General features: G+C 37.5%; 1 protein-coding gene across 2 annotated transcripts in view; it reads left to right on the plus strand.

The window, feature by feature from the left end:
• The window catches only part of LOC122811489 (sodium/potassium-transporting ATPase subunit alpha-1), a 990,310-nt gene that overhangs the window by 6,132 nt on the left and 960,156 nt on the right, over positions 1-24,022 (plus strand). For both annotated transcript variants that reach the window (XM_044083359.1, XM_044083358.1), the window contains exon 2: positions 23,139-23,252. In XM_044083359.1, coding sequence (XP_043939294.1) covers positions 23,139-23,252 — 114 coding nt within the window. The remainder of the gene's footprint in view (positions 1-23,138; positions 23,253-24,022) is intronic.

The following is a 24,022-nucleotide window of genomic DNA, read 5'->3' on the forward strand; positions in this document are numbered from 1 at the left end:
CAGCCCTTCAAAGTACTCTTTCCATCTACTCAACACACACTCCTCACGTGTGAGAACGTTTCCCTCACTGTCCTTTATCACCCTTACCTGCTGCACGTCTTTCCCAGCTCTGTCTAGCCAATCGGTACAGGTCATTTTCTCCCTCTTTTTAGTGTCCAATCTCTCATACAACTCTCTATGCCTTATCCTTAGCCTTCGCCACCTCTCTTTGCCATGCACCTCATGTCCTTATACTCATGTCTACTTTCTTCATCTCTTTGACAATCCCACTTCGCTAGCCTCTTCCTCCTTATACTCTCCTGTACTTCCTCATTCCACCACCATGTCTCCTTGTCTTCCTTCCTCTGTCCAGATGTCACACCAAGCACCTTCCTAGCAGTCTCCCTTACTAGCTCTGCTGTAGTTACCCAGTTAATCGGTAACTCTTCACTGCCTCCCAGTGCCTGTCTTAACTCTTCCCTGAACTCCACCTCACAATCACCCTTTTTTAACTTCCACCATTTAATCCTTGGCACTGCTTTCACACTCCTCCTCTGTTTCTTGATCACCAACATCATCCTGCAGACCACCATTCTATGCTGCTTAACTACACTTTCCCCAGTCACCACTTTACATTCTCCAATCTCCTTCAGACTGGCCCTCCTACATAGGATATAATCCACCTGTGAACTGTGAGATTTTTTGGAATTTGTCTGGCATTTTAAATGTCAAAGTGGGTTATGTGTATCTATTACTACTTGTTTTTATGGGGGGTTGAACATCACTATGATCAACTGTCAGCCAAAAAATGTATATACTCAAATTTTACTTTATAAACTTGGTATTTTTGCAGAGGAGTGGCATCCCTTGCCTAAATGTCAGTAATGTTAATACTTTGCATACACACAGCTGGAAGAAATCTAGTAATTGTATAACTTTATTAAATGGTGTGATTGCAAACCACATTCCACCCTAGACGGTTTTATCTGCACAAGGGTAACCGATTTACCAACTCTCAGCTACACTGTGGATAAGCAGCTTTAGGACTCTGGCTAACGCTAGGCGTGGCTTTCTACTATGCATCAGCTCTGTGTTAGACCTTCAGAATAATTAGAGGTTGATGAGGATGTGTCCCTTTAAACTTTCGCCCTCACCCCCCCTCAAAGTATTAACACCATTAAGTTGCTGGGTTTTGCCTTTGGGTATTTATGTGCAGAGAAACGTAAGGAATGTTCAGGGGTTACTCTGCTTTTGGTTGTTGTGGAGCACACCTAGCAGGTTTGGGTGGAAACTCTGACCGACCGCTTGGTCCTTTGAGTGACAACATTGATTGTCAGTCTCTGCAAGTTTGTGTGTGCTTATAAGTTATAATGTGTAATTTTCTCTCCCATCATGTGTCAAAGCAGTAGAGTTGCAAATTTAGCACTGTTTTTATAGCATTAATTCAAACTCTGTGCATGGGCCTTCAGTCACCCACCGTCTAACTGGTAAAAATGTTGTAGAGGCAGTCTGCAGTTTCAGAATTAAGTAGCTGATTACTGTATGCCCTTTACCCTGCCACCGAGTTAAAATAAATGAATATACTCTTATTTATATGCATGTCTGATGTCCCTTATATGCATGTCTGATGTCCCTCAGCCTTTAGTTATTTTTATCTGTTGCAACAGTCAGATGTTGTGATGGTGCAAGTCCAACCAACAGTCAGTTTTCTCAAATTAAATGAATCTCACTTAAAATGTGCTACATTTCACTGTAGTATGATTAACTGATATTGGCAGGCAGATAAAATGACATCGGACATCTCTTCGTGGAAGATGTTTCTCTTATTGTGTAGCCAAGTAACCCCTATTTTCTGTGAATGAGATTGTTGCAGTGTTGTAATTGTATTAATATTTTGTATTAGGAACATCATTTTCAATTTGTGTTGCTCATTTATTCTACTAGACTTGGATTGAGAGAGACTGTTAAGTTGGTGAAGGTATAGGCTGCAGAGTGCAGGGTTTGCCACTGTGCATCTTAGTGGTTGCTGTGCTCTGCATTTGTCTTGTTAATGTCTTCCATATTCTAAGTCCTGTATGCTTCTTGCGTATATAGGAAGGGAATTTGTAGAAAAACACCAAGTAACTAAAAGAACAAAAATAGAGCAGGATACAGGAGTAAATAAAATTTATTAAGCGCTTTCGTCAAATATTAGGATTGACTTCTTCGGAATACCCAACAGTCAGCAAGACCATCCTTTTATATATACAGCAGTTAAGCCATTCAATTGAATAATTAAGCATACAAATGTTTAAAGACATAGACTCCCTTGTCTTCTGAATTGTTTCTTTACCAGCAAATTAAAATATAAGCCATTGCTTAGTACCACTGTAAAAAATGTATATGCGGTAAATGCCAGCTTGTAGGTATAATACAAAACTATCAACTGTTTTTAGAGAAAATATGAACGTCATATGTATAAATCTGTGCAACAAGCAATATATACAGTAAAATATGTCCAATAAAAACCCAAAATGTCTTGAAACAAAATGTCAATACTATAAAACTTACATAGAAATGAAAAACAAGGTCATAGTGTACACCTCATTAAAATAAAAAATCTGCTTTAAGCTTTAAATAACTGGTGAGGGACACCATATCGTTCAAACCTGGGCTAGTAGTGGCATTAACTATAAGTTGCCACAAATTCAAGGAACCAGTCACTGAGTCACCCTCTCTCATCTATTACTACCCTTTCCAGAATGATAAACTTGAAATTGTGGTCTGGAAATGTATTAATGTGCTTTGCCAGGGCATTTTTGGTGTTGCCTTTAGTTATAGCATATGTATGCTGATAAACGTGTGTCCTGAAGGCATTTTTGGTCTTGCCAATAAAGAACCCAGGACACGCCTGGCATATAGCAGCATACACTACTTGTTTACTCGCACAATTACAATTCTGGTTGACTTTTACCCATCCATAACCTTTTAAAGATTCTGTCGCACTTTAACATGTGTTTGCATTGAGTGCAGTGCCCACATTTTGTCATTTTCCCAATATCATGTTTGTTTATATAGGAAGGGGAATAGGTTTGATAACATTTTAGAACTGAAGCTTGCCAATATTAAAAATCTATATTTATAAAATGAATGCATGTGTGTATTTTTATGCATGTCTATGTATGATACGAGTCACTTACAAGAAGCTTAATTTTATTTTTCTGCTTTGACAGTACTGCTGTTGCATTCTTCGTTCTTGGCAGCTTATTTTTATGCAAGGAAGTAAAGGCCATACCTGTATTGTTGCACTTGCCGTTTAACATGCCTGTTAACCTTTTGAGCATTAAAAATCACAGCAGCTGGTCATAAAGAGGAGCAGTTTCTTATTCTTCAAACTAGAAGGTCTTTATATATTAGAGCCTATATAGTTAGGTTTGACTGAGGGACATTAGTAATTTACAGAAAGCAAGGCTAAATCTTGGGAGTCAAAGTCCTAGCAATATGCCTGAATCCTAGCATTTGAGAAGTATGCCATGTAATTTCATTTTATACTGTATATTGGATCTCTGAGCTTTACAAACTGCCACTGTGTTTTCGTAACTTGTCTTCTGTTTAATTGCTTTTGACAGTCTTACTGAAAGTGCACTTAGTGTTCTTCAAAGTACATTCTTATGTGTGTGTGTGTGTGTGTGTATGTGTGTGTTCTACAGTGTCTGTCAAGAAAACATGAAAATGTTCCAAGCCTTTTTTAAAAAAAGGGCCTAAAAGTTCGCAGAAGTTGTACTTACGAAGAATTGAAATTACTGCATGCAGCATTGTAGGCCTTGTCTACAAAACGAGTGACAAGGCAGATAATCTTCACCAGAGGCCACACTTAAATTGGCAGCTTTTTTTACCGGCATGTCATCATGCTGATGCAGAGTAATTGAAACTTTTTAACACCTACCTATACTCCAGGAATTCAGGAAAGTCACTTGTACTGGACTTTGTGACCCAGCAGTGTGGGAAAACTCTCTTAAGCTGGTAGACTGCAGTGGGGGCCGGGGCCTCTGATGTGTATTTAATGTGTTATGATTTTATGTACCCCCCCCCCCCCCAAGTCTGAGTTGCAGGGGTTGGAAGAAAGTGTATGACAAGGAAAATACATTTTAAATGACATGCTTAAGAGACTTTTTTTTTTTTTTTTTTTTTTTTTTTTTTTACAGCAGGGATCTTGATTCATTCATGTTTTGTAACCAGCCTGTAGAGACTTGTGTTGGTAGTTTTTCATGTAGAGGTGGGGTCTTGTGGTCATAAAACAGTGTAGTATGGGCTAAATAAGATTTGTATATAAAGAAAGGAATAAGTATCTAACAGATATGTGAAATTTGTATGGAAAAGTGGTGAAAGAGTGTGTGTGTGTGTGTATAGATGGGTGTTATATATGTGTGTGTGTGTATATGTATGTAAGTTTTTATATGTGTGTATATGTATGTAAGTTTTTTATATATATATATATGTATGTGTATATATATATATATATATATATGTATGTATGTATGTATGTATATATATATATATATATATATATATATATATATATATATATATATATATGTATGTATGCATATTCATGTGTGTGTGTATGTATATATATATATATATATATATATATATATATATATATATATATATATATATATATATATATATATATATATATATATATATATATACACACACACACTCACACTGCTATTTGTATGATATTTGGTGCCTAGGCTTTAAAGGTAAAGTAAAGAATGATTATGCTGAAAATTTCAGAGGAAACAGTATAAGAAATTTTTTGAGACTATTCATAACATCTCCTTGTCTCTACCTCTCCCTCCTGCCTATCCCAAAACATTCTTTGTCACCTCTTAATACTAATTCCAACATTTCCATTTCTCTCCTTCTGCCAAGTTCATTTCCAGATATGTTGCATAGTTCTTTAGATGCTTCTTTATTTATTAATGTTTTTTTTTTAATATTACACATTTGCTGATTTTTAGTTGCGTTGGCATAATGGTTAATTGTGGTACAAAGTGTAGGGTTTGATTTTCAACTGGAGTAATTGGCTGGGCTTAAATTGGGTCACAATGGCAGTTAGCCTAGTACTTATCTACGAACCAATAAAATTGAATAGGTGGGAATACTTGAATGTACACTATGAAGAAATTCCACAGCAAATATGAAAAGAAAATTATGGACCGAAACTAAATGCCATGAAGTGCATTATTGTAACTTTTGGAAGGTCGTCTGTTAGGGAACTGCCACATTAACAATATGCCCCCTTAAGAGTTGACCAGTTCAAAATTTGGGAACGTGCATGGACAGTGACCTAACTTTGACCAACTTGTCTGTTGTAAGAAAGTCCTGTATTGCACAGCTTATAATATAAACAAAGGGATTGTGTCTAGATCTCTGGCCCCCATAAGGCCAGTCGTTGAAGATAATGCCCCATTTGGCATGTATCTGTCCAGCCACATTTGGTATTGTTCTTTTTTGGTAAAGTTTGTGTTAAGTTGGGAAATGTCAGGGAGAATATTTACATCAGCTGCTGTTACTGTGGATATCCCTTGTGGTGATTGAAAAATGGTTTCTCTGACACCATGCTGGAGTTGTTGCTGACAGTGTCCTGTTTTGTAACACTAAAACTTGGAAGTTTTTTTAGGCCTATTGAATGTTAGATTTTGTAGACATGGCAAAAGTTGGACTTTTTCTTGGCAGTTTTTGCTGCAGATTTTGTATAGGCTATAGATTTAGTAGCTTTTTGGTCTTGCTCTTAAGCCTTTCCCACTTTCTATAGACCATACATTTTTAGATGGCAGTATAGCTGAGTGATAACTTTTTTTTTAGTTGCATTTAAAACTGCTCAGCTGCACAGTGGCTACTTGCACTGACAAACTAAGGTCATTCTGTTTCTTGTCCTTTGAAGTGATGTAGCACATTCTCATCCTCTTTGCACGATAAATCTGGACAAAGCTGAACTAATTGGGGAGAGGCAAAGAAATGGGGACATTTTAAATATTGTAGGTAAAAACAAAGTTACCTGACAAGCAAAGCACCCTCAAAACGAAAAAATATCAAAATGTAGTCCAAAAGTGAGGAGTGCACCAGGCTGCAAATAAATCTCGCCAAATCTTCCACAGACTGTCCTTTATTAAGACAAACAAGTATAAAAATAGACAGGTAAGCGCTTTCGCGTTGGTGTAACGCTTCTTCAGACCTTTAAAGATGTATGAATAATGCATCCCTTTATATACCATAGTACATTGCACCTTAATTGATTAAAGACCACAAGGTGTAATTGATGTAGTTAATGATGCTTACAAATTCAAACAAGTCTGAGTATAAATGTCTTACTAAATTCTACAAAGCTTATGAAAGCACATATAGTAAACTTGTGAAAGCACACATAAATAGACTCATGAGTTAAAAACACATATGTTAAAACATATATTAAAAACATGAATATTGAATACATAATATAAATGTGTAGAATTCAGTGGTTCAAGGGTCTACTGGCTAGAAAGGGTTTGAGGGATATCTTATCATTGAGCCCATAAAAATGGGCTTGTAGCCTAAGAATCCATTTGTTCTCTATCCCTTCTGTGTGGCTTTTAATGTTACCTAGCCTATTAGTTCTTGTTAAAGTCTCAAGGACCATGAATTTAAAACAATGTGAAGATCCTTTATCTAAAACATGTCGTGCTAGGGCATTTGTTGTATTCTGTTTATCAATTGCATAGATGTGTTCTCTTATTCTTATCCCTCAAACCCTTTCTAGCCAGTAGACCCTTGAACCACTGAATTCTACACATTTATATTATGTATTCAATATTCATGTTTTTTATATATGTTTTAATATATGTTTTAACATATGTGTTTTTAACTCATGAGTCTATTTATGTGTGTTTTCACAAGTTTACTATATGTGCTTTCATAAGCTTTGTAGAATTTAGTAAGACATTTATACTCAGACTTGTTTGAATTTGTAAGCATCATTAACTACATCAATTACACCTTGTGGTCTTTAATCAATTAAGGTGCAATGTACTATGGTATATAAAGGGATGCATTATTCATACATCTTTAAAGGTCTGAAGAAGCGTTACACCAACGCGAAAGCGCTTACCTGTCTATTTTTATACCTGTTTGTCTTAATAAAGGACAGTCTGTGGAAGATTTGGTGAGATTTATTTGCAGCCTGGTGCACTCCTCACTTTTGGACTACATTTTAAATATTGCTCTTATAAACTTAAAGTCGGTAGAATAAAAGGTTTTGTTACCATGTGTTTTTATGAAGGATATGGAATCTGAAATTAAAATGCCCGTCTTTGTTCAATGACTTCACTCACTAGTTTGCCAGAAAACCCACACATTTTAAAAATAGTGATATTTGCATTATTTTTGGAAGACCAAAAAAATATATTTTTTTGCAACAAATCGGTCAAAGATCCAAGTTTTATCCTGTTCTTCTACAGAATGTCTGAGGTTATCAGATCAGTTCTAGAGCAGTAATGCCTTCCAAGGCTGCGCTGATTTTGTTATGAGAGAGTGATGCTAGGGATATCTTTACCTTAGTTGTAATGTAAAATGAGGTACTGTCTTGAAGGGTGGCTTAAGACTAAGACTAGGGAGGTTCCAGATATATAACTGTATTTGTATGATTAAAGTAGAAACATTTCTTCTGTGTGGTACAGAAGGAAATGGCTTGCCAGGTCTCTTCCATTCCTCCCCTTTGCCTTGCAAAAACTGCATCTGACAGTGGCTGTGTGGAGTCGCCTGTAATTTGTGTGAAAGGGAGAGGTTATGCAAGAATTCTTGCATGTGGTTGGAGGTGCAGGTATTTTTATAGAATGTTTGTTTGGGAGGCAAGGCAGTATCTGGTTAAGCATAAAAAGGGCAATTGAAGGTGCCAAGTAAAAAAAAAAAAAAAAACTAGTAAACAGTTGGTAGTGGATTCTGACTGGGGTTAGGTGTGTATCAATTTAGCAGTATTAACAGTGCAGCCATACAAAAATTTTGATTTCCACTGAGTTCTTGAGGGTGGAATGGTTGTCTTTGGATCACCCCCTACACAGTTTATTTAAATGTAATTGCCTTACATTTTTAAAGGATGTTATATAAGCAACAAATCCAGGATTGCATAACTTTTTTTACTGACAATATAGCAAGTTTCTTTGGGAGGGTGGCATAGTGGTTAAGGTGCTTACCTTACAGACACTAGGTGCAGGGTGACTCTTGCATGACCTAATTGGCTATGCTTAATATGGCCCACAAGGGCAGTTAGCACAATACTAATCTATGAGCCTATGTAAAGGAGGGATATTGTTGTCTTCAATTCGAAAATTCATTACAAAAACGGAACAAGTACAAACATTTATTATCTGTGTAATAGCAACATTTTTATGTCAAGGAAACATGGCATTTTCCACTGCCCCCCCCCCCCCCCCCCAATCACTTACTCGTGAAGTGACAAACTTTACATGATTTGTTTGTCTGGGTTTTCTAAAATTTTATGTACAATTTCTAGCCTGGTATCGTTGCATAGTATTGAACTTTTGCTTTGCTTAAACTGTCTCTGGGTAGTATCTGCAGGGTCAGCTGGAAGGCCTACATTGAGTTGTTCAGTCATTGTGTTTCATTCAGATGCAGTATTGAACTTTTGCTTTGCTTAAACTGTCTCTGGGTAGTATCTGCAGGGTCAGCTGGAAGGCCTACATTGAGTTGTTCAGTCATTGTGTTTCATTCAGATGCATTCCAGCTGACAGGCTTATAAATGTGAGCTTAATATCCTTTTGTCTATAATGTAAGAACTAAAATGTTTATTGAAGTGTGTGTGTGTGTGTGTGTGTGTGTGTGTGTGTGTGTGTGTGTGTATATATATATATATATATATATATATATATATATATATATATATATAGGAGGAAGCAGTAGCAAATCTGGCAATGCTTGCAAGCATTGGCTAGCTTGTTAAGGTTATTTTTTGATAATTAGTATATATGGAAGAAGCATAAAGAAGTGTGGAGATAAGGGGGGAATAGGCAATAGTGGTTCTGGCTAGTGGGGAGAGAAAGGGTTTTATCCTGTAGAGGGAGCCTAGTTTCCTGTATTGTTGATATGGGTTTCATTGTTCAGATTATCAATGGTTACCCCTAGAAGCTTAGTTGTTGGATCGGGAGATGTGTACCCTTACTGGATAAGACTGAAGTTCATTGGAAGTGATTTTACGTGTAGGAGTGAAGAGGGGGAGTTTGTTTTTTGGGGGGGGTTCAAGAGGAGGCAGCAGTTTTCTGTTTTATTGAACATTGAGTTAGATTCTGTAGTTGAGATTGAGATTTAGCTGAGCAGACTATTGTCGAATCATCTGAGTATTGTACATAGTTAGTTAATTAAAGGAATAGTAGGTTGGGGTCATTGATAAATATTGAGAAAAGGAGGGGGTCCATTATAGAGCCCTGAATTATTGCTATTATACAATGACATTATTTAAGATAAAAAAAATACTTTTCTTAAATAATGGCATTGTATAATGCCACCATTCTGCCATTCCGCAGCTGTCTGGTATCCTGGGGCAGTTCTGATGTACTGCGGATGCTATGTGTAGAGGAAGCAATGAAGAAAGGAAGTTCTCCATTGCTTTTATAGCAAAATATCTTTGCAACGGAGAAAGGAAGATCTCCGCTGCCTTTTTTTTCTATTAAGATATCTCGCTATGTTAAAACTCGTTTTTAACATGGTGAGATTACAGCAACGGAGCTCTTCCATTCTCCGTTGCTACCCGATACATAAAAAAAAAATCACTAATGGAAAATGTCCGGGTGGCCGGACCTTTTTCCATCAGTATAAGTCGGATTTACAACGGGCACGCTGGTTGGGCTAGCACGTTTCAGAATACTAACAGGCAGTTATTGTATAATTAACTGGCAAAGAGCAGAAATGAAGAATGTAAACATGATGCATTTTTTGTAGCAGTTGAGCACCCTGTTTCCTTTGTATTGTTGATACCAACGTAATATTACTGCTGTTCTGTATTTTCAGTTTTATACAGAAGAATTCTGGCAGAGGTGTAGAACAGTGTATGTGGTGTCTGTCCAGAAGTGTTGCTTTAAACAGCCTGCCCGCATTTCTTTAGTCTCCTAGCAGAATTAACAAAACAAGCTGTATGATCTTGACTATTTAGGACCCCCTTCCCACTGGGGAGTCCACCTCTACAAAGAGGCCAGTCACAAGTGGAGTTCCTCAAGGATCAGTCCTTGGATCTTTCCTTTTTGGAATTTACTTCTCTGAAGTCCAAGGCCAATGTTAGTAGTCTCTGGCTGACTAAATTTGCAAATGATGGCAAATTGGGAGCTGTCATTGAATCCTACAATGACATTAATGTTATCAAGGAGAGGTTGACAAACAACCAGTGTCAGAGCCATGGACTAAACTAAATGCCAAGAAATGCATAATAGTATCCTTTGGGAAGTCATGCACCCCTGGGAACTGTCATATTGACAACCACACATACTATTCTAGTCTTTGACCATCACGTGTTTTGGAGTAGTGAGGAAATTCTTCTGTGTTGCATAACTTCTAAACAAAGGTATGGCATCCGAGTCCAAGGAAGTCATTGTTCCACTGTATTCGGCATTTATCAGACCTGTTGTGTACAATGCCCCCTTTGGTATGTGCCTAACCAGGCATATCCAACAGTTGGAACATCCACAGAGGTTCCTCCCTAAATGAATATTTTTGCTTGTGTGTTTTTTGAGCTTGTAGTCCATTGGTGTGTGGAAGATATTCTTTGTCCACTGTAATCATTGAGTGGTTAAAAACTTCTAAATTTTTGTTTTTTCTGCATGCAGGGAGTACACTTTTTCAATCTGGTTAAATTTATATGTTTGGTTATCTGAACTACCCTAGGTCCCAATTGGTTCAAATAATCTACTCGTGTGTGTGTGTGTGTGTGTGTGTGTGTGTGTGTGTGTGTGTGTAATAGGGTTCCTATGAGTTCATCGACATTTCAGAACACCGACACTCACCTCTTCGACACCAAACCATCGACTGTTCATAACATCGACATTTCAGGTAAGCGATCTTCCCCCTTGCAGGACCCATGGTAGCACTTGTTTCTGTGTTACACCGAGTAGGGTTTACGTGACTCTGTACAATTTACCTTGACAGCGTTGTTATTTACTTCGTAACAGAGAAACAAGCGCTACCATGGGTCCTGCAAGGGGGAAGATCGCTTAAATGTTGATGTTATGAACAGTCGATGGTTTGGTGTCGAAGTGTTCTGAAATGTCGATAAACTCATAGGAACCCGTGTAATAGTATGTTCGTATGGGTCTGCTTCTAAATTTTCTACTTTCAAAACATAGACGTTCTATGGTAGAGACCGTAATATTGGAGATGTATACTAATTAAATATGCCAACTCCAAGATCGCACTACAGCGAGGAAAATAGTAAATGTACCGTTCTGCGCTGTCTGGCTATCTCCATTTAAATGGTTCAAAGTTTAAAAACTTCGATCTTACAGTCTCTATAGTAAGAATTTTGAAACTTGTATGCGTTTGTTTATATGTAAATTAAAGTAAAGGCTCACATACTGTCTTGTATAAATAATGGGTATTAAAAGTAAAAGAATCCAAACCATGTTTCCATGCGTACACATTTTAGAGTTTAAAGAGGTCTTGAAGGAAAATGACTTTCAAAACAGAACACCGTCTATGGCTCCTGAGCATGATGGCTGTCTTCACACACTAGCTGAAATCCCCATTAGACTCCACACATTTCTTGTAGTGGACTTGTTGTCAACACTGACTCTTTACAAATAGTGGGATCCCTGGTAGGATGGTTAACTGTCCTTGATGTAGTGCAGAAAGTGGCCATATTTGTGAGGACATCTCCTGCATTGTTAAATCTGACTATAAATTAGCAACCTGTTCCTATTATAGGGAAGCATCATCACCAGTTTTGAGTATCTTTGAAATAGTAACTGAAGCAGTGGATAGTGGTTATACGGTACATCTTACCTGAACCTGGCAGAGGCCTTTGATACTATATTCTCCATATACTCAGTTAAATTGACTAAAACCTTTCATCTACAGCAGATAATATGATTCCTTATTCGCATCCCAACCTACCCTTCATTTCTAGAACAAAATTTTATTGCATACCAAGTAGAATAGTACCCCTGACACCTTCAGGGTAATTCTAGGTAATTGGGTGGGTAATTCTCCCCTGGTCAGTTTTGTGTTGACTTCCTTGAGGCTAGAGGGAATTTTTGAACGGGTGTTTTTTTGGCTAGGCTTGTAATCTGTCTATAGCTGGATTACCTAGAACTTGCCCACGAACCTGAGTACTTGTGTAACATTGGTGTGAGTAAATATTGTAAATTATACCATGACCCCCCCCCCCTCCAAAACGTGCACGCTGATTGGCCAGCGTGCCCGTTGTAAATAGAGTTATACTAATGGAAAAAGGTCCGGTTGCCCAGACTTTTTTCCATTAGTATAACTCGTTTTTTTAAAACACTGTCTCGCTATGTTAAATGGGTTTAACATAGCGAGACAGTGTTTTAAAAAAAAAGCTCCGTTGCTTTTTTTTAGTGTTTCACTATGTTAAGAGTTTAACATAGTGAGACAGTTTTAAAATAAGCAACGGACATCTCCGTTGCTTATTTTAAAACTGTCTCGCTATGTTAAACTCATTTAACATAGCGAAACACTAAAAAAAAGCAACTGAGATCTTGCTTTCTCCATTGCTTTTGCCCACAGCTCTGATGTACTGCGCAGGCGCGCAGTACATCAGAACTGCCGCGGATGCCAGACATCTGTGGAAGGGCAGTAAACAGGCATTATACTATGCCATTATTTAAGAAAAGTAATAGTTTCTTTTCTTAAATGTCATGGTATAATAGCAATAACCCACTTCTGGGTGTGGGTAATGCTAAATTTACCACGGTTGGCTTTGTTTGGTCCCTCGGGCTTCGCCCTCGGGACCAAACCACGCCAACTGTGGGTAAATTTAGCATTACCCACACCCAGGCGTGGGTTATTGCTATATTAAAATGGTGCCTGTGTGTACTGCTTTACAGTTGTGCCACAATTCTTCTATGATGAAATGAGTAGTCATGAGTAGTCTTTTTTTTTTTTTTTTTTTTTTTTTTTGGGGGGGGGGGGCATCAATTTAGTTAAAGGCTTGCTGACAGGTAATAACTCTCTAATCCCAAAGATTAATGCAGTTTGTAAATGGTGGGTCTATATTAAAAGACTGAAGAGGTGTTTCAGCGAATACCTCTTGGTCGACATGTAATGAGCGAATGCACTAAAGCGCAAATGCTCAAAACAGCAATTTATTTCCCTGGGAAAGAAATTGCTTGGCCATCTCCATATGTTTGCCCCTTTCCGCCCTGTAGTGAGATCTCGGAGTTGGTATATTTTAGTTGGGGGAGGGGTATGTTTTAAAGTGTGCGTGTTAGCGGTTTCTTTCCCAGGGAAAGAAACCGCCGTTTTGCATGTTCGTGCTTTAGTGCGTTCGTTCCAGTACGTTTCGACCAAGAGGTGTTTACTGAAACGCCTTTGGTCTTTTAATATAGACCCGTAAATGTTTGGGATGATATTTCATTCAGCGTATTCCTCATCCATGATACCTCTTGTTAAGTTGTGTTGCAGTGGTTAATGGGGGGGGGGGTAAGATTGTTAGTCACAACTGTAGGCCTTGACTAGTTGTATTGCAAATAGGGTGCTTTTGGTGATGAGTTCATCCAGACATGTTGGTGCTGAGTAGGTCAACATTTTGTTTAGGCTGGTCATTTTTTTGAACCCAAATAAATACTGTTAGACAAGCCAATAGATAGTTAAACCTCTCTTAAATACATTTTGTTTGGGAAAGGTCATGAATTCATTGTAGGAGAGTAACTGGCAAAAAACATTTAGTACAAATAAGAATCCGTATACAGCATGCATAATTGCAGGTTAATATAGTGCCTGTGATGTGAACTAGACAACATGGGGTTTCTCAAAGATATTAGAATCCAAACTCCAGAACAAGTAGCAGGAATGGAAGCCAGCCACAGGAACAGTAAAAACTCCATGGTTTATTTCAAAGACAGTATACAAGGTTAAGTGCTTTCTTTCCTCAATGAATAGGGACTTCTTCAGAACACAAAAACATATACACACAGGAGACCCAGCCTTAAATAATCCTCCCTTAATTGGAGCCCAATTAAATATTGAAGAAATTTAAACATTTAAAGGGATATACATTTAAAGTCCATAAACAGTCTGCCCACACATTAACCTTCGTGTTTTAAATGTGTGGGCAGACTGTTTATGGACTTTAAATGTGAAGGTAAGAAATTATTTTAAAAAATTACATGCATTTTAAACCATTGTTACCAAAATACTATAGATTACAACATAAATCCTGATAAGATCAATAAGGAGTTCAAATGAATCCTGTTGTATGAACATTAATCTTTACAAAATGAAATTGTGAATGTTAAATATAGAATCTAAATACCCAACATCTAAAATAAAAAAAAAATCGTGTATTGTATGCCAACATGCTCACAAATGGGGACAATAATTCATATAAATATTAAAAAGTTGCTAAAAACAACCATTCATGCCCCCTATCTCAGCCTAATATGTCTCAATTTTAAAACGCTAGAAGTACTAATAGCCTTATTTAAACCAGGGCTATTGGCAGCATCAAGTCTGAGCTGCCATCTTAATTCACACAAGTCCAAATGGGCATCTGAAACTCTCCCCTGTGGGTCCTTAAATGCTGTATAACTAAAAATTGAAAAATGTGATTACCCAAAAATGTGATTAAACATCCGGATAGGTGTTCCCCTATCCTATTCTTAAATGATCTAACGTTTTTTCCCCACTTAAAAAGCGGGATGCATTAAACACTTGGCCAGATAAACGACATTAGAGGTGCCACAATTAGTGTCCATAAATCCTAATAATCCTTCCATTTTTTAACACAAATTTGTCCCGTCTCCAAGTGTGGACAAAAATTACAATGTTGACATTTGAAATTCACTTTTACTCTATTTGAACTAAAAGTGCTGTCTGCCTTTGTCCCTTCAAGGATATCTTTAAAGGACCTGTCCCTTTTTATAAATTAATTTTGGTGGGCAAATTTGGATAATATTCACGTCGAATTGCAAAATATCCCAGTCGTAAATGATGTCCACAATCTTTTGCAAATCTTGGTTAAAACAGATGACAAAACCTAAACCACTAATGGATTCCATTTTTTGAGTCTCAGCACTATTACCTTCCTTACCAAAAATCAAAATTGGTTTATAATGCCCCCTTTCGCAGTTTACCAAAACTTCCTGAGCAATCTGCCTTAACAATGCTTCTGGATATCCCCTTACTTTAAACATGTTCAAAATGTTCTTTAGTTCAGATGTTAATTTTACTGAAGTAATCATCCGGGCCGCTGTAACCAGTTGTCCTTTTACTATGGACTTTTTCTGGAATAATGGGTGGGTGTGCGCTTGTAAACTTTTGTTTTCGGTGAATTCTTCTTTTCAGTAATGAATAACTCAACATCCAAATATACAGTACTTTTCCTACTATGTTGGTGTGGAAGTCTCATTTATATAAGCATAAAATTGTTGAAGCTCCACCTCAGTGTCTTTCCATAAAATGAACAAATCATCCAAGAATCTTGTATAAAAAAAAAAACAATATTTGATTTAAATACACTCTAACAATTGTTGCTCCCAATATGACATAATATAATTAGCAAAGACAGGGGCACATGCTGCACCCATGGCTACCCCCATTCTCAAGTTTATAATACTGGCCCTCGAAGCATAGATAGTTGTTTGTAAGCACTACCTCCATGAGGGTGACGCATACATTTATAATGTCCTGGTCATATAAACCAGTATTAAATAACTGGGTTTCTAACCAAACTAACCCCTCGTGGTGCGGTATCACTGTAAAAAGACTTGCAGCATCTATAGTGACCAAAATGCTGTTCTCATCAATTTGCCCACTTTGTCAAGGAATTCCCAAGAATCCTTACATATGTTAAGAAAATGTTTTTAAACAGATCTTCAGTTTCTGGTGTAAAAATTTACTGATAAAACAGGTTTTTGAACGTTTACCATCCACTATGGGCCTAAATTGTGGGTTCCTAAGCCCCTTTTGGATTTTGGGAATTCCAGATATATTTGGTACCATTGGGAATTTAACCATGTAAGCATGCTCATCCTCATTTGGCCCTGATACAACATGTCATCTATTAAAAGATCAATTTTCTTGTAAATAACATGTATCTTAAGGGAACTTTCAAAGTAAGTGCCATCCAATAATAAACTATTTTAATTCCATTTAAGTAGTCTGACTTATCCATAATCATCCCATTGCCTTTATCTAGTTTCATCAAACAAATTCCACCATCATGTACCAAATCCATAAAGCAAACAACCCTCACTAGGAGGCATATTTGTTGGAAACTGCCCTGATCTAGTGACCAGTACTTTTTTTCTTTTTTTTCACATTTGCTTTCGAATAACTTAATGGTGGGTTGAACATGATGGGTCTTCTAAGAAGTTCAACCCTTCCCATCCTACCATCTTGTGAATTGAACCAAACCTTAAAATATCTTGTGAATTAAACCAAACCTTAAAAGTTTCATAGTATAACTTTTTTAAGTCAGTCAAATATTTTCTTACATATGTTAGAAATGATAAACAGCATTTTGGTCACTATAGATGTTAGAAGTCTTTTCACAGTGACACTGCACCATGAGGGTTAGTTTGGTTAGAAACCCAGTTATTTAATACTGTTTTTTATGACCAGGACATCATAAATTTATGCGTCACCCTCATGGAGGTAGTGCTTACAAGCAACTATCTATGCTTTGAGGGCCAGTGTTAAGAACGGCGGTAGCCATGGGCGCAGCATGTGCCCCAGTCTTTGCTAATTATATTATGTCATATTGGGAGCAACGATTTGTGTTCCAGAGTGTATTTAAATCAAATATTTTTTATACAAGATTTTTGTATGATTTGTTCATTTTATGGAAAGGCACGGAGGTGGTGCTTCAACAATTTTATGCTTATATAAATGAAATGGTCAATTTATTGAAATTTATTTATTTATTTTATTTTACATTTGTTGACCGGGATAGTCCGACTGGATGCATGTCCATTTTCAGCGAAGGCCCGGGGAGAAAAGCTCCAAGGGTAAGCAGATACAGCATTATATAATACCAGCATTACATATTACAAACAGATTATTTACAGAGATTACATAAGTAAGCAAGTTAAACAAGTTCCACAGGTTAAAGTTAGTCCTGAGCACAAGTCAGGATTAAATTAAATTACACAGTAAACTGGTTAACAGATTTTTACACATTCGAGTTAGCCAGGCTTGATACATTGACATAGCCAGTTAAGTGACAAATGTGGTTTGAGTCTAGTTTTAAATTGACCTAAGGTGGAAAGTTAAGGTAATATCAGCTGGAAGTGAGTTCCAGGATCTACTTACAGAGTTTGCAAAGAGAGAATCACCGGCTGTGTTATTAATTTTGCTAGTCTGAATTAGTAGTTTGTTAGAGGATCGAAGCGGTCTAGGATTGTTATAGGGGGTGATGATATTTTTAAGTGCAGGAGTATTGTCCGGATTATAGAGGATTTTATAGGCCATAATCAGTTGGTTATACTGGATTAGGCTAGGTAGTTCAAGCCAACCAAGCTGATTTAGATTGATGCAATGATGTGTCCTAAAAGGCAGCCCAGTGGCAAACCTGGCAATGTGGTTGTAGCAAATTGAGAGTTTAAGGACGGTCTTGTTCAAATTCGAGAGTAGAGGGGATGCATACAGAAGGTTTGAAAGAAGGTGAGAGCGAGCTATGGCAATTTTAGCTGGAGGGGTTAGGAAGGCTTTTATTCTGTAAAGTGACCCTATTCTATTGATGGTTTTGATAGTTTGGTTAACATGTAGGTCAAATTTGAGATTGTCTATGATGACACCTAATAGTTTTGTAGATGGGTCAGGGGAGATTATTGTGCCATTTGATTTTATGGTAAAGGTGAAAGCGGTAGACCTACGTGTTGGTGAAAATAACAGCATTTTAGTTTTTTTGGGATTTAGGATCAGACAATGTTCAGAAAGCCAGTTTTCTATTGTATTAAAGGTGGTCTGGGTAGCTGACCATAACTCTACTGGAGATGTGGCTGAGCAAATCAGAGTAGAGTCATCAGCATATTGGATACAGCTGACTTGGGATGACAGTATAAAGGTCGTTAATGAAGATGGAGAACAGCAAGGGCCCTAGTATAGAGCCTTGTGGTACTGGGTGTTAGGTAGAAGGTTAGAGAGTTTGTTCTGCCAGAGGACAGCCTGCTGTCTACCATTCAGGTAGGATTGAAACCATTGGAGGGCTCCAGTATCTAGACAGAATGTTTGCAGGGTGTGGATTAAAAGTTGGAAACCATATCGAATGCCTTGGAAAGATCCAAAAAGAGGGCTGAGGATATATAATTGTTGCAATTATGGTTTATGGTGTTAGTAAAGGCTAGGAGGGCTGAAGTAGTGCTGTGATGAGGACGGAAGCCATGCTGAGTGTCTGCCATAAGGCGATTTTGGATTAGGTGGTGCATGAATTGTCTATGAATACATTTTTCCATAATCTTTGCAAGTGGAGAGAGTATAGCTATTGGCCTATAATTGGAGAATTCAGTAGAGCTGAAAGTCTACTGAATTTTACACACCAACATAGTAGGAAAAGTATTATATATTTGGATGTTGAGTTATTCATTACTGAAAAGAATGGTATAGAAAGCAAACTTTACTTTTTCTAATTCGTATTTAGAGTTTACAAGCGCACACCCATTATTCCAGAAAGTCCATAGTAGAAGGACAATTGGTTAGAACGGCCAGGGTGATTAGTTCAGATCTTAATTTTAATGATGTAAAGAACATTTTGAACATGTTTAAAGTAAGGGGATATCCAGAAGCCTTGTTAAGGCAGATTGCTCAGGAAGTTTTGGTAAAACGCAAAAGGGGCCATTATAAAAAAATTTTGATTTTTGGTAATGATGGTAATAGTGCTGTGACTCCAAAAAATGGAATCCATTAGTGGTTTAGATTTTGTCATCTGTTTTAACCAAGATGTGCAAAAGATTGTTGACATTTACAATAACTAGGATATTTTGCAATTTTGATGTGAATATTGCTCAAAAGATGGGCAAATGACCAGAAATTTTATAAAAGGGACAGGTCCTGTAAAGATATCCTTGAAGGGACAAAGACAGACAGCACTTTTAGTTCAGAGTAAAAGGGAATTTCAAATGTCAACATTGTAATTTTTGTCCGCACATCTTGGAGACTGGGGACAAATTTGTGTTAAATGGAAGGATTATTAGGATTAATGGACACTATATAATTATGGCACCTCTTGTCATTTATCTGGCCAAGTGCTTAATGTATCCCGCTTTTTACGTGGGAAAAACTGTTAGATCATTTAAGAATAGGATAGGATAGGATAGGGGAACACCTGTCCGACATTAAACATCATAGATTAACTAATGTTTTGGCCAGACATATTCATCAAATGGGTAATCACATTTTTCAATTTTTAGTTATACGGTATTTTAATTAAGGACCCACAGGGGAGAGTTTTAGATGCCCATTTGGACATGTGTGAATTAAGATGCAGCTGCCAATAGCCCTGGTTTAAATGAGGCTATTAGTATTTCTAGTGTTTAAAAATTAGGTTGAGATAGGGGGCATGAATGGTTGTTTTTTAGCAAGTTTTAACATTTATATAAATTTATTGTCCCCGTTTGAGTATATTGGTGTATATATTACAATACACATGATTTTTTTATTTTGGATGTTGGGTATTTAGATTCTATATTTAACAGTCACAATTTCATTTTGTAAAGATTAATGTTCATATAACATGATTTATTTGAACTCATTGAGCTTATCAGATTTATGTTGTGATCTAAATATAGTATTTTTGGTAACCATGGTGTAACATTTATGTGTGTAATTTTAATTTCTTACCTTCGTGTTTTAACATGTGAGCAGTCCGTTTTATATTCCTTTAAATGTTTTAATTTCTTCAATATTTAATTGGGCTCCAATTAAGGGAGGATTATTTAAGGCTAGGTCTCCTAATTTTGTGTGTATACATTTTTGTGTTCTGAAGAAGTCCCTGTTCATTGAAGGAAGAAAGTGCTTAACCTTGTGTACTATCTTTGAAATAAACCGTGGAGTTTACTGTTCCTGAGGCTGGCTTCTATTCCTGCTATTTGTTCTGGTGTCTCAAAGATATATTCCATGAAACTTTATGCAAGGTTACCAAAGTAAGCAACACATTGTGTAGCAAATAGATGTGACAGGGTAGCGAGCAGATGCTTGGTTGAAGAGAAGGAACCAGGATGAGGGAGAATTTTGATGTATGATCAGCATACCTCTTGGCTCGAAGTCTGGACAAACCTAAAATAATGGGACGACAAGGAACAAAAATAGGGGCAGTTTTTAAATATTGTTAACTTGGTTGTTAGCCTAAACAGGTTTTGTGTTGGTATGCATTTTCTGAAGGGTAGAAAGTCTGAAACACAAGTGTGTGTCCTTACTTAATGATTTGCCAGAAAACCACAAATTGTATGACAAGTAGACCAAAAATAAGAAGTCAAAGTCTGGACAGTTAGTATGTTGATCAGGTATGCATCTTGATGCTGGGAGAGGAGGCTTAAAATGTTGCAAAAGAATTGTGGAGGAGGGGTTTGATGGCTGGAAGTTTTGTCTTTAGGCTTTTCCCGGTTAGGGGTCGCCACAGCGGAACTCCAGTCCGCTTATGATTGGTAGTGGATTTTTACGTACCGGGTTACCAGCCCTGACGCACAACCTTCAACGAAGGTACGCCCTATTCACGTATGCCCCCACACAGAAGATGCTCTAGCTGAGAATCGAACGGGACAACGTCTTGCTATGAGACGACAACGCTACTGCAGCACCACCACTGGCTGGAAGTAAGAGCACTTAATCTGTTGTAGGGTAGGGGGTGTGTCATACATAGGATTAGAAATTCTTCCTAAAAATAATAGCTGAGAGGTAAAGGTTACAGATCATTTACAGCACCATTTCTTAAACATGTTAAGAGACAGATTTGTATTTTGTAAGCTGTTTAATGGGATTTTTACACTTTGTCCTTCAGTTCTATCTGTCTTTTTTTATGGAAGAGCAAATACCATTTCTGTAGTTCCTTTCCTAAGCCACATCTAATTTATTCCTTTCATATTTTCCTGGCTTCCAGCAGTTACTTTGTCTCCCAGTCCCCATGTCCTGTGGCAGTGGTTTTGACAGCTTGCATCACTTCTGTACCCCCCCCCCCACCGCACCTTCGTCATGGTATATAACTTTAGAGAAGTCTTGGTAGACGTCTACCTTGACATGCCATGTACCTGTTTCTATGTAGACCTTAAGTTGAGAGTGTGTTTGGTTTTGTTTTTCTCCCACTGACTGGGTAGAAAATTTCTGATGCATCTTTGGACCTTGTCTCCACAGTTCTTTGCATTGCACTTTCTACTGCAGTGCCAAAATTGTTAAACTGAAATATCTTGCAGGACCAAGACCTTCAGCAGTTTTATGCATATTCATCTTTTATAGGATGTATTGAAAGGAAGGACAGGGCTGGACAAGTTGTCTTTGTCTTCTAAGTTTGGAAGAGCTGCTTTTAAGGTAGAAACTCCATAATCTTCCTTGTAGTGTCAGCTCCATTTCTGGAGCAACAGGTTTGCAGGGAGTTTTCATTTAACTCTGAAATCTGCATCTAATCCTACCCACTCTCTCTGGTTAGTCTTTGTCTTCATCCTTTCAAGGCCATGACTGAAAAGATGAAATTGTCACTACTCATTTTTTGAGCATGAAAATATACCTCTACAAACAAGCAGAATGTCTTAGAGCCTGTTGAGTGGCTTTTAGCACCTAATTGAGGGTGCCTGATGGATATACCAGGTACAGGCCACTAGGAATAGGTCCTAGAGCACATTAGTGATGCATTATTACTCTGCTTGCCTGGCGATCCTACAGGACATTGCAAGGGATAAACGTCTTATCTGCCCTGCCCAGCTTGCTGTCATCTTTATTCACAGTGGGCCATGTGTTTAGAAAGTAGGCAGGGAGCTATTCATTAGCAGGATAGGCTTGTGAGTTGTAATCATTTTTTTCAGCCATTTACCAAACTTGCTTAAAGGTTTATCAGTGACAACCTGAGCCAGTGGAGTTGTAAAATAGAAACACGCTCTTAACTTCCCCATTCACTGTGAAATGCCATGTTCATGAATTTGGACTAAACAAGAAGTGTTGATTCTTCTGACTTTCATATTTTTATATTGTATGGCCAATATACATTTATAAAGTCTAAGAATGTGTTGGCTGCAGGAACGTCTCTCCCATTTGCTAAATGTAACATTCAGAAGTGTCCAGTTTCCTGTCACTTATGTGTAACTTGACTACTTGCACTGTTAGCCCTAGGTTGTGTATGGCTATCGGTGGGGGGAGATTTAGGGGCACTGATTTTCTTGCTTTTATGGTGCTTTCCTGGACCAAAACGTGCAGTATAATGGGCAGTAAAATACAAGAGCTACTGAGAGAGAGTCCAAAAGAAGCATGATTGTGCAGATCATGTGTAATAATGTAGAAATGCCATACAACAGGAAAAGGTCATCCTTCTGTGCCAGTCCAAAAGAAAGTATGCTTAATCTGATGCTGTACAAGACGAAGACCATATACCATGTAAGGCGTTACATTTGCCCTTTTTTGTGAAACATGGTGATCAACCATTTTGAAAAATGGATTGCAAAACTGGTTATTCATGCTCTCTTTGCAAGGCAGTTTGCCAAGGTCATGGGCTGTGCTGTTCTTTAAAACAGCATATGCAAGGTTTTGTACAAAAAGACAAATGAACTGCAATTGCCTATAAAGCATTATGGGTCTGCTTTACACCTTTTGATACTTTTTATACTAAAAATGAAAGTATGGTTTGTTAGCTTAGATTATTAACATATCAGTATGAATAAAAAGCCTAACCATGTCCAGTGTTTGGGTGGTCTGAATAGATGTTATTTTAACTAAACGTAATTCCAGAGTTCTCATTTGTTGTTATCTCTTCACAGGCGGGACGGGATAAGTATGAGCCTGCAGCAACATCTGAGCACGGAGATGGCAAAAGCAAAAAGAAGGCTAAGAAAGAGAAGGATATGGAAGAACTTAAGAAGGAAGTTGCTCTAGTAAGTTGCTTACAGTGGGACATGCTAATATTTCATTACATTAGAAGATAAACTGTTTGCTCCAGTTTTGGTAATTTTATTCTTTGTATACCTATTCAGTTTTATCTGATTGCTACATGTACAAGATGGCGATTGCTACATGTACAAGATGGGCTGTTGTGATTATGTAGTTTACTCTGTTCTGAGTGCAGTTGTAATAGGTACAGATTGGAAATGAAGACCACCATCCCCTGTTACTACCTTTCTTAATAGACTTTCTCTTTCTTGAAATTACTTGAAATCGCATGAATTTCTTAATATGTCCCATTTATTTGCATACTTGGTCCAGAGTCTCACTTTAGGTGTAAAGTGTGGCAATGTATTACCCACCCTGTCTGACTAAAATCACATGAGTAGTTTCTTAATAAAACTATTCTGTAAACCTTGTAGGACCCACAAACATAATTGTGCTAGATTCCTTGCTGATATCACTAAAGTGCTTGCATTTCTCTATATCCTTTAATGGATAGGCCCCACTCATGCACTGATATGCCTGTAAAGTCAATGGCTGCACCTCCATGTGCACTCTATTGACATTAGAGGGCAAAATTCAGTGAATGTTGTGTGCACTGGCGTAGTAAGGAAAGTGTAGTTTGAAAATTATTTTAAGAGCTGCACACATTGCAAGATAATGCAGTACTGCTCTGGGGGCACCACATGTTATGGTCTGTGAAGTAAGTGTACAAGAGACTGTACACTGCCTTTCTAAGCATGTTAGCATACTGAGGTTT

The sequence above is a fragment of the Protopterus annectens genome, chromosome 9.part0 (assembly GCF_019279795.1).
Source record: "Protopterus annectens isolate FY-2018-M chromosome 9.part0, PAN1.0, whole genome shotgun sequence".
NCBI lineage: Eukaryota > Metazoa > Chordata > Ceratodontiformes > Protopteridae > Protopterus > Protopterus annectens.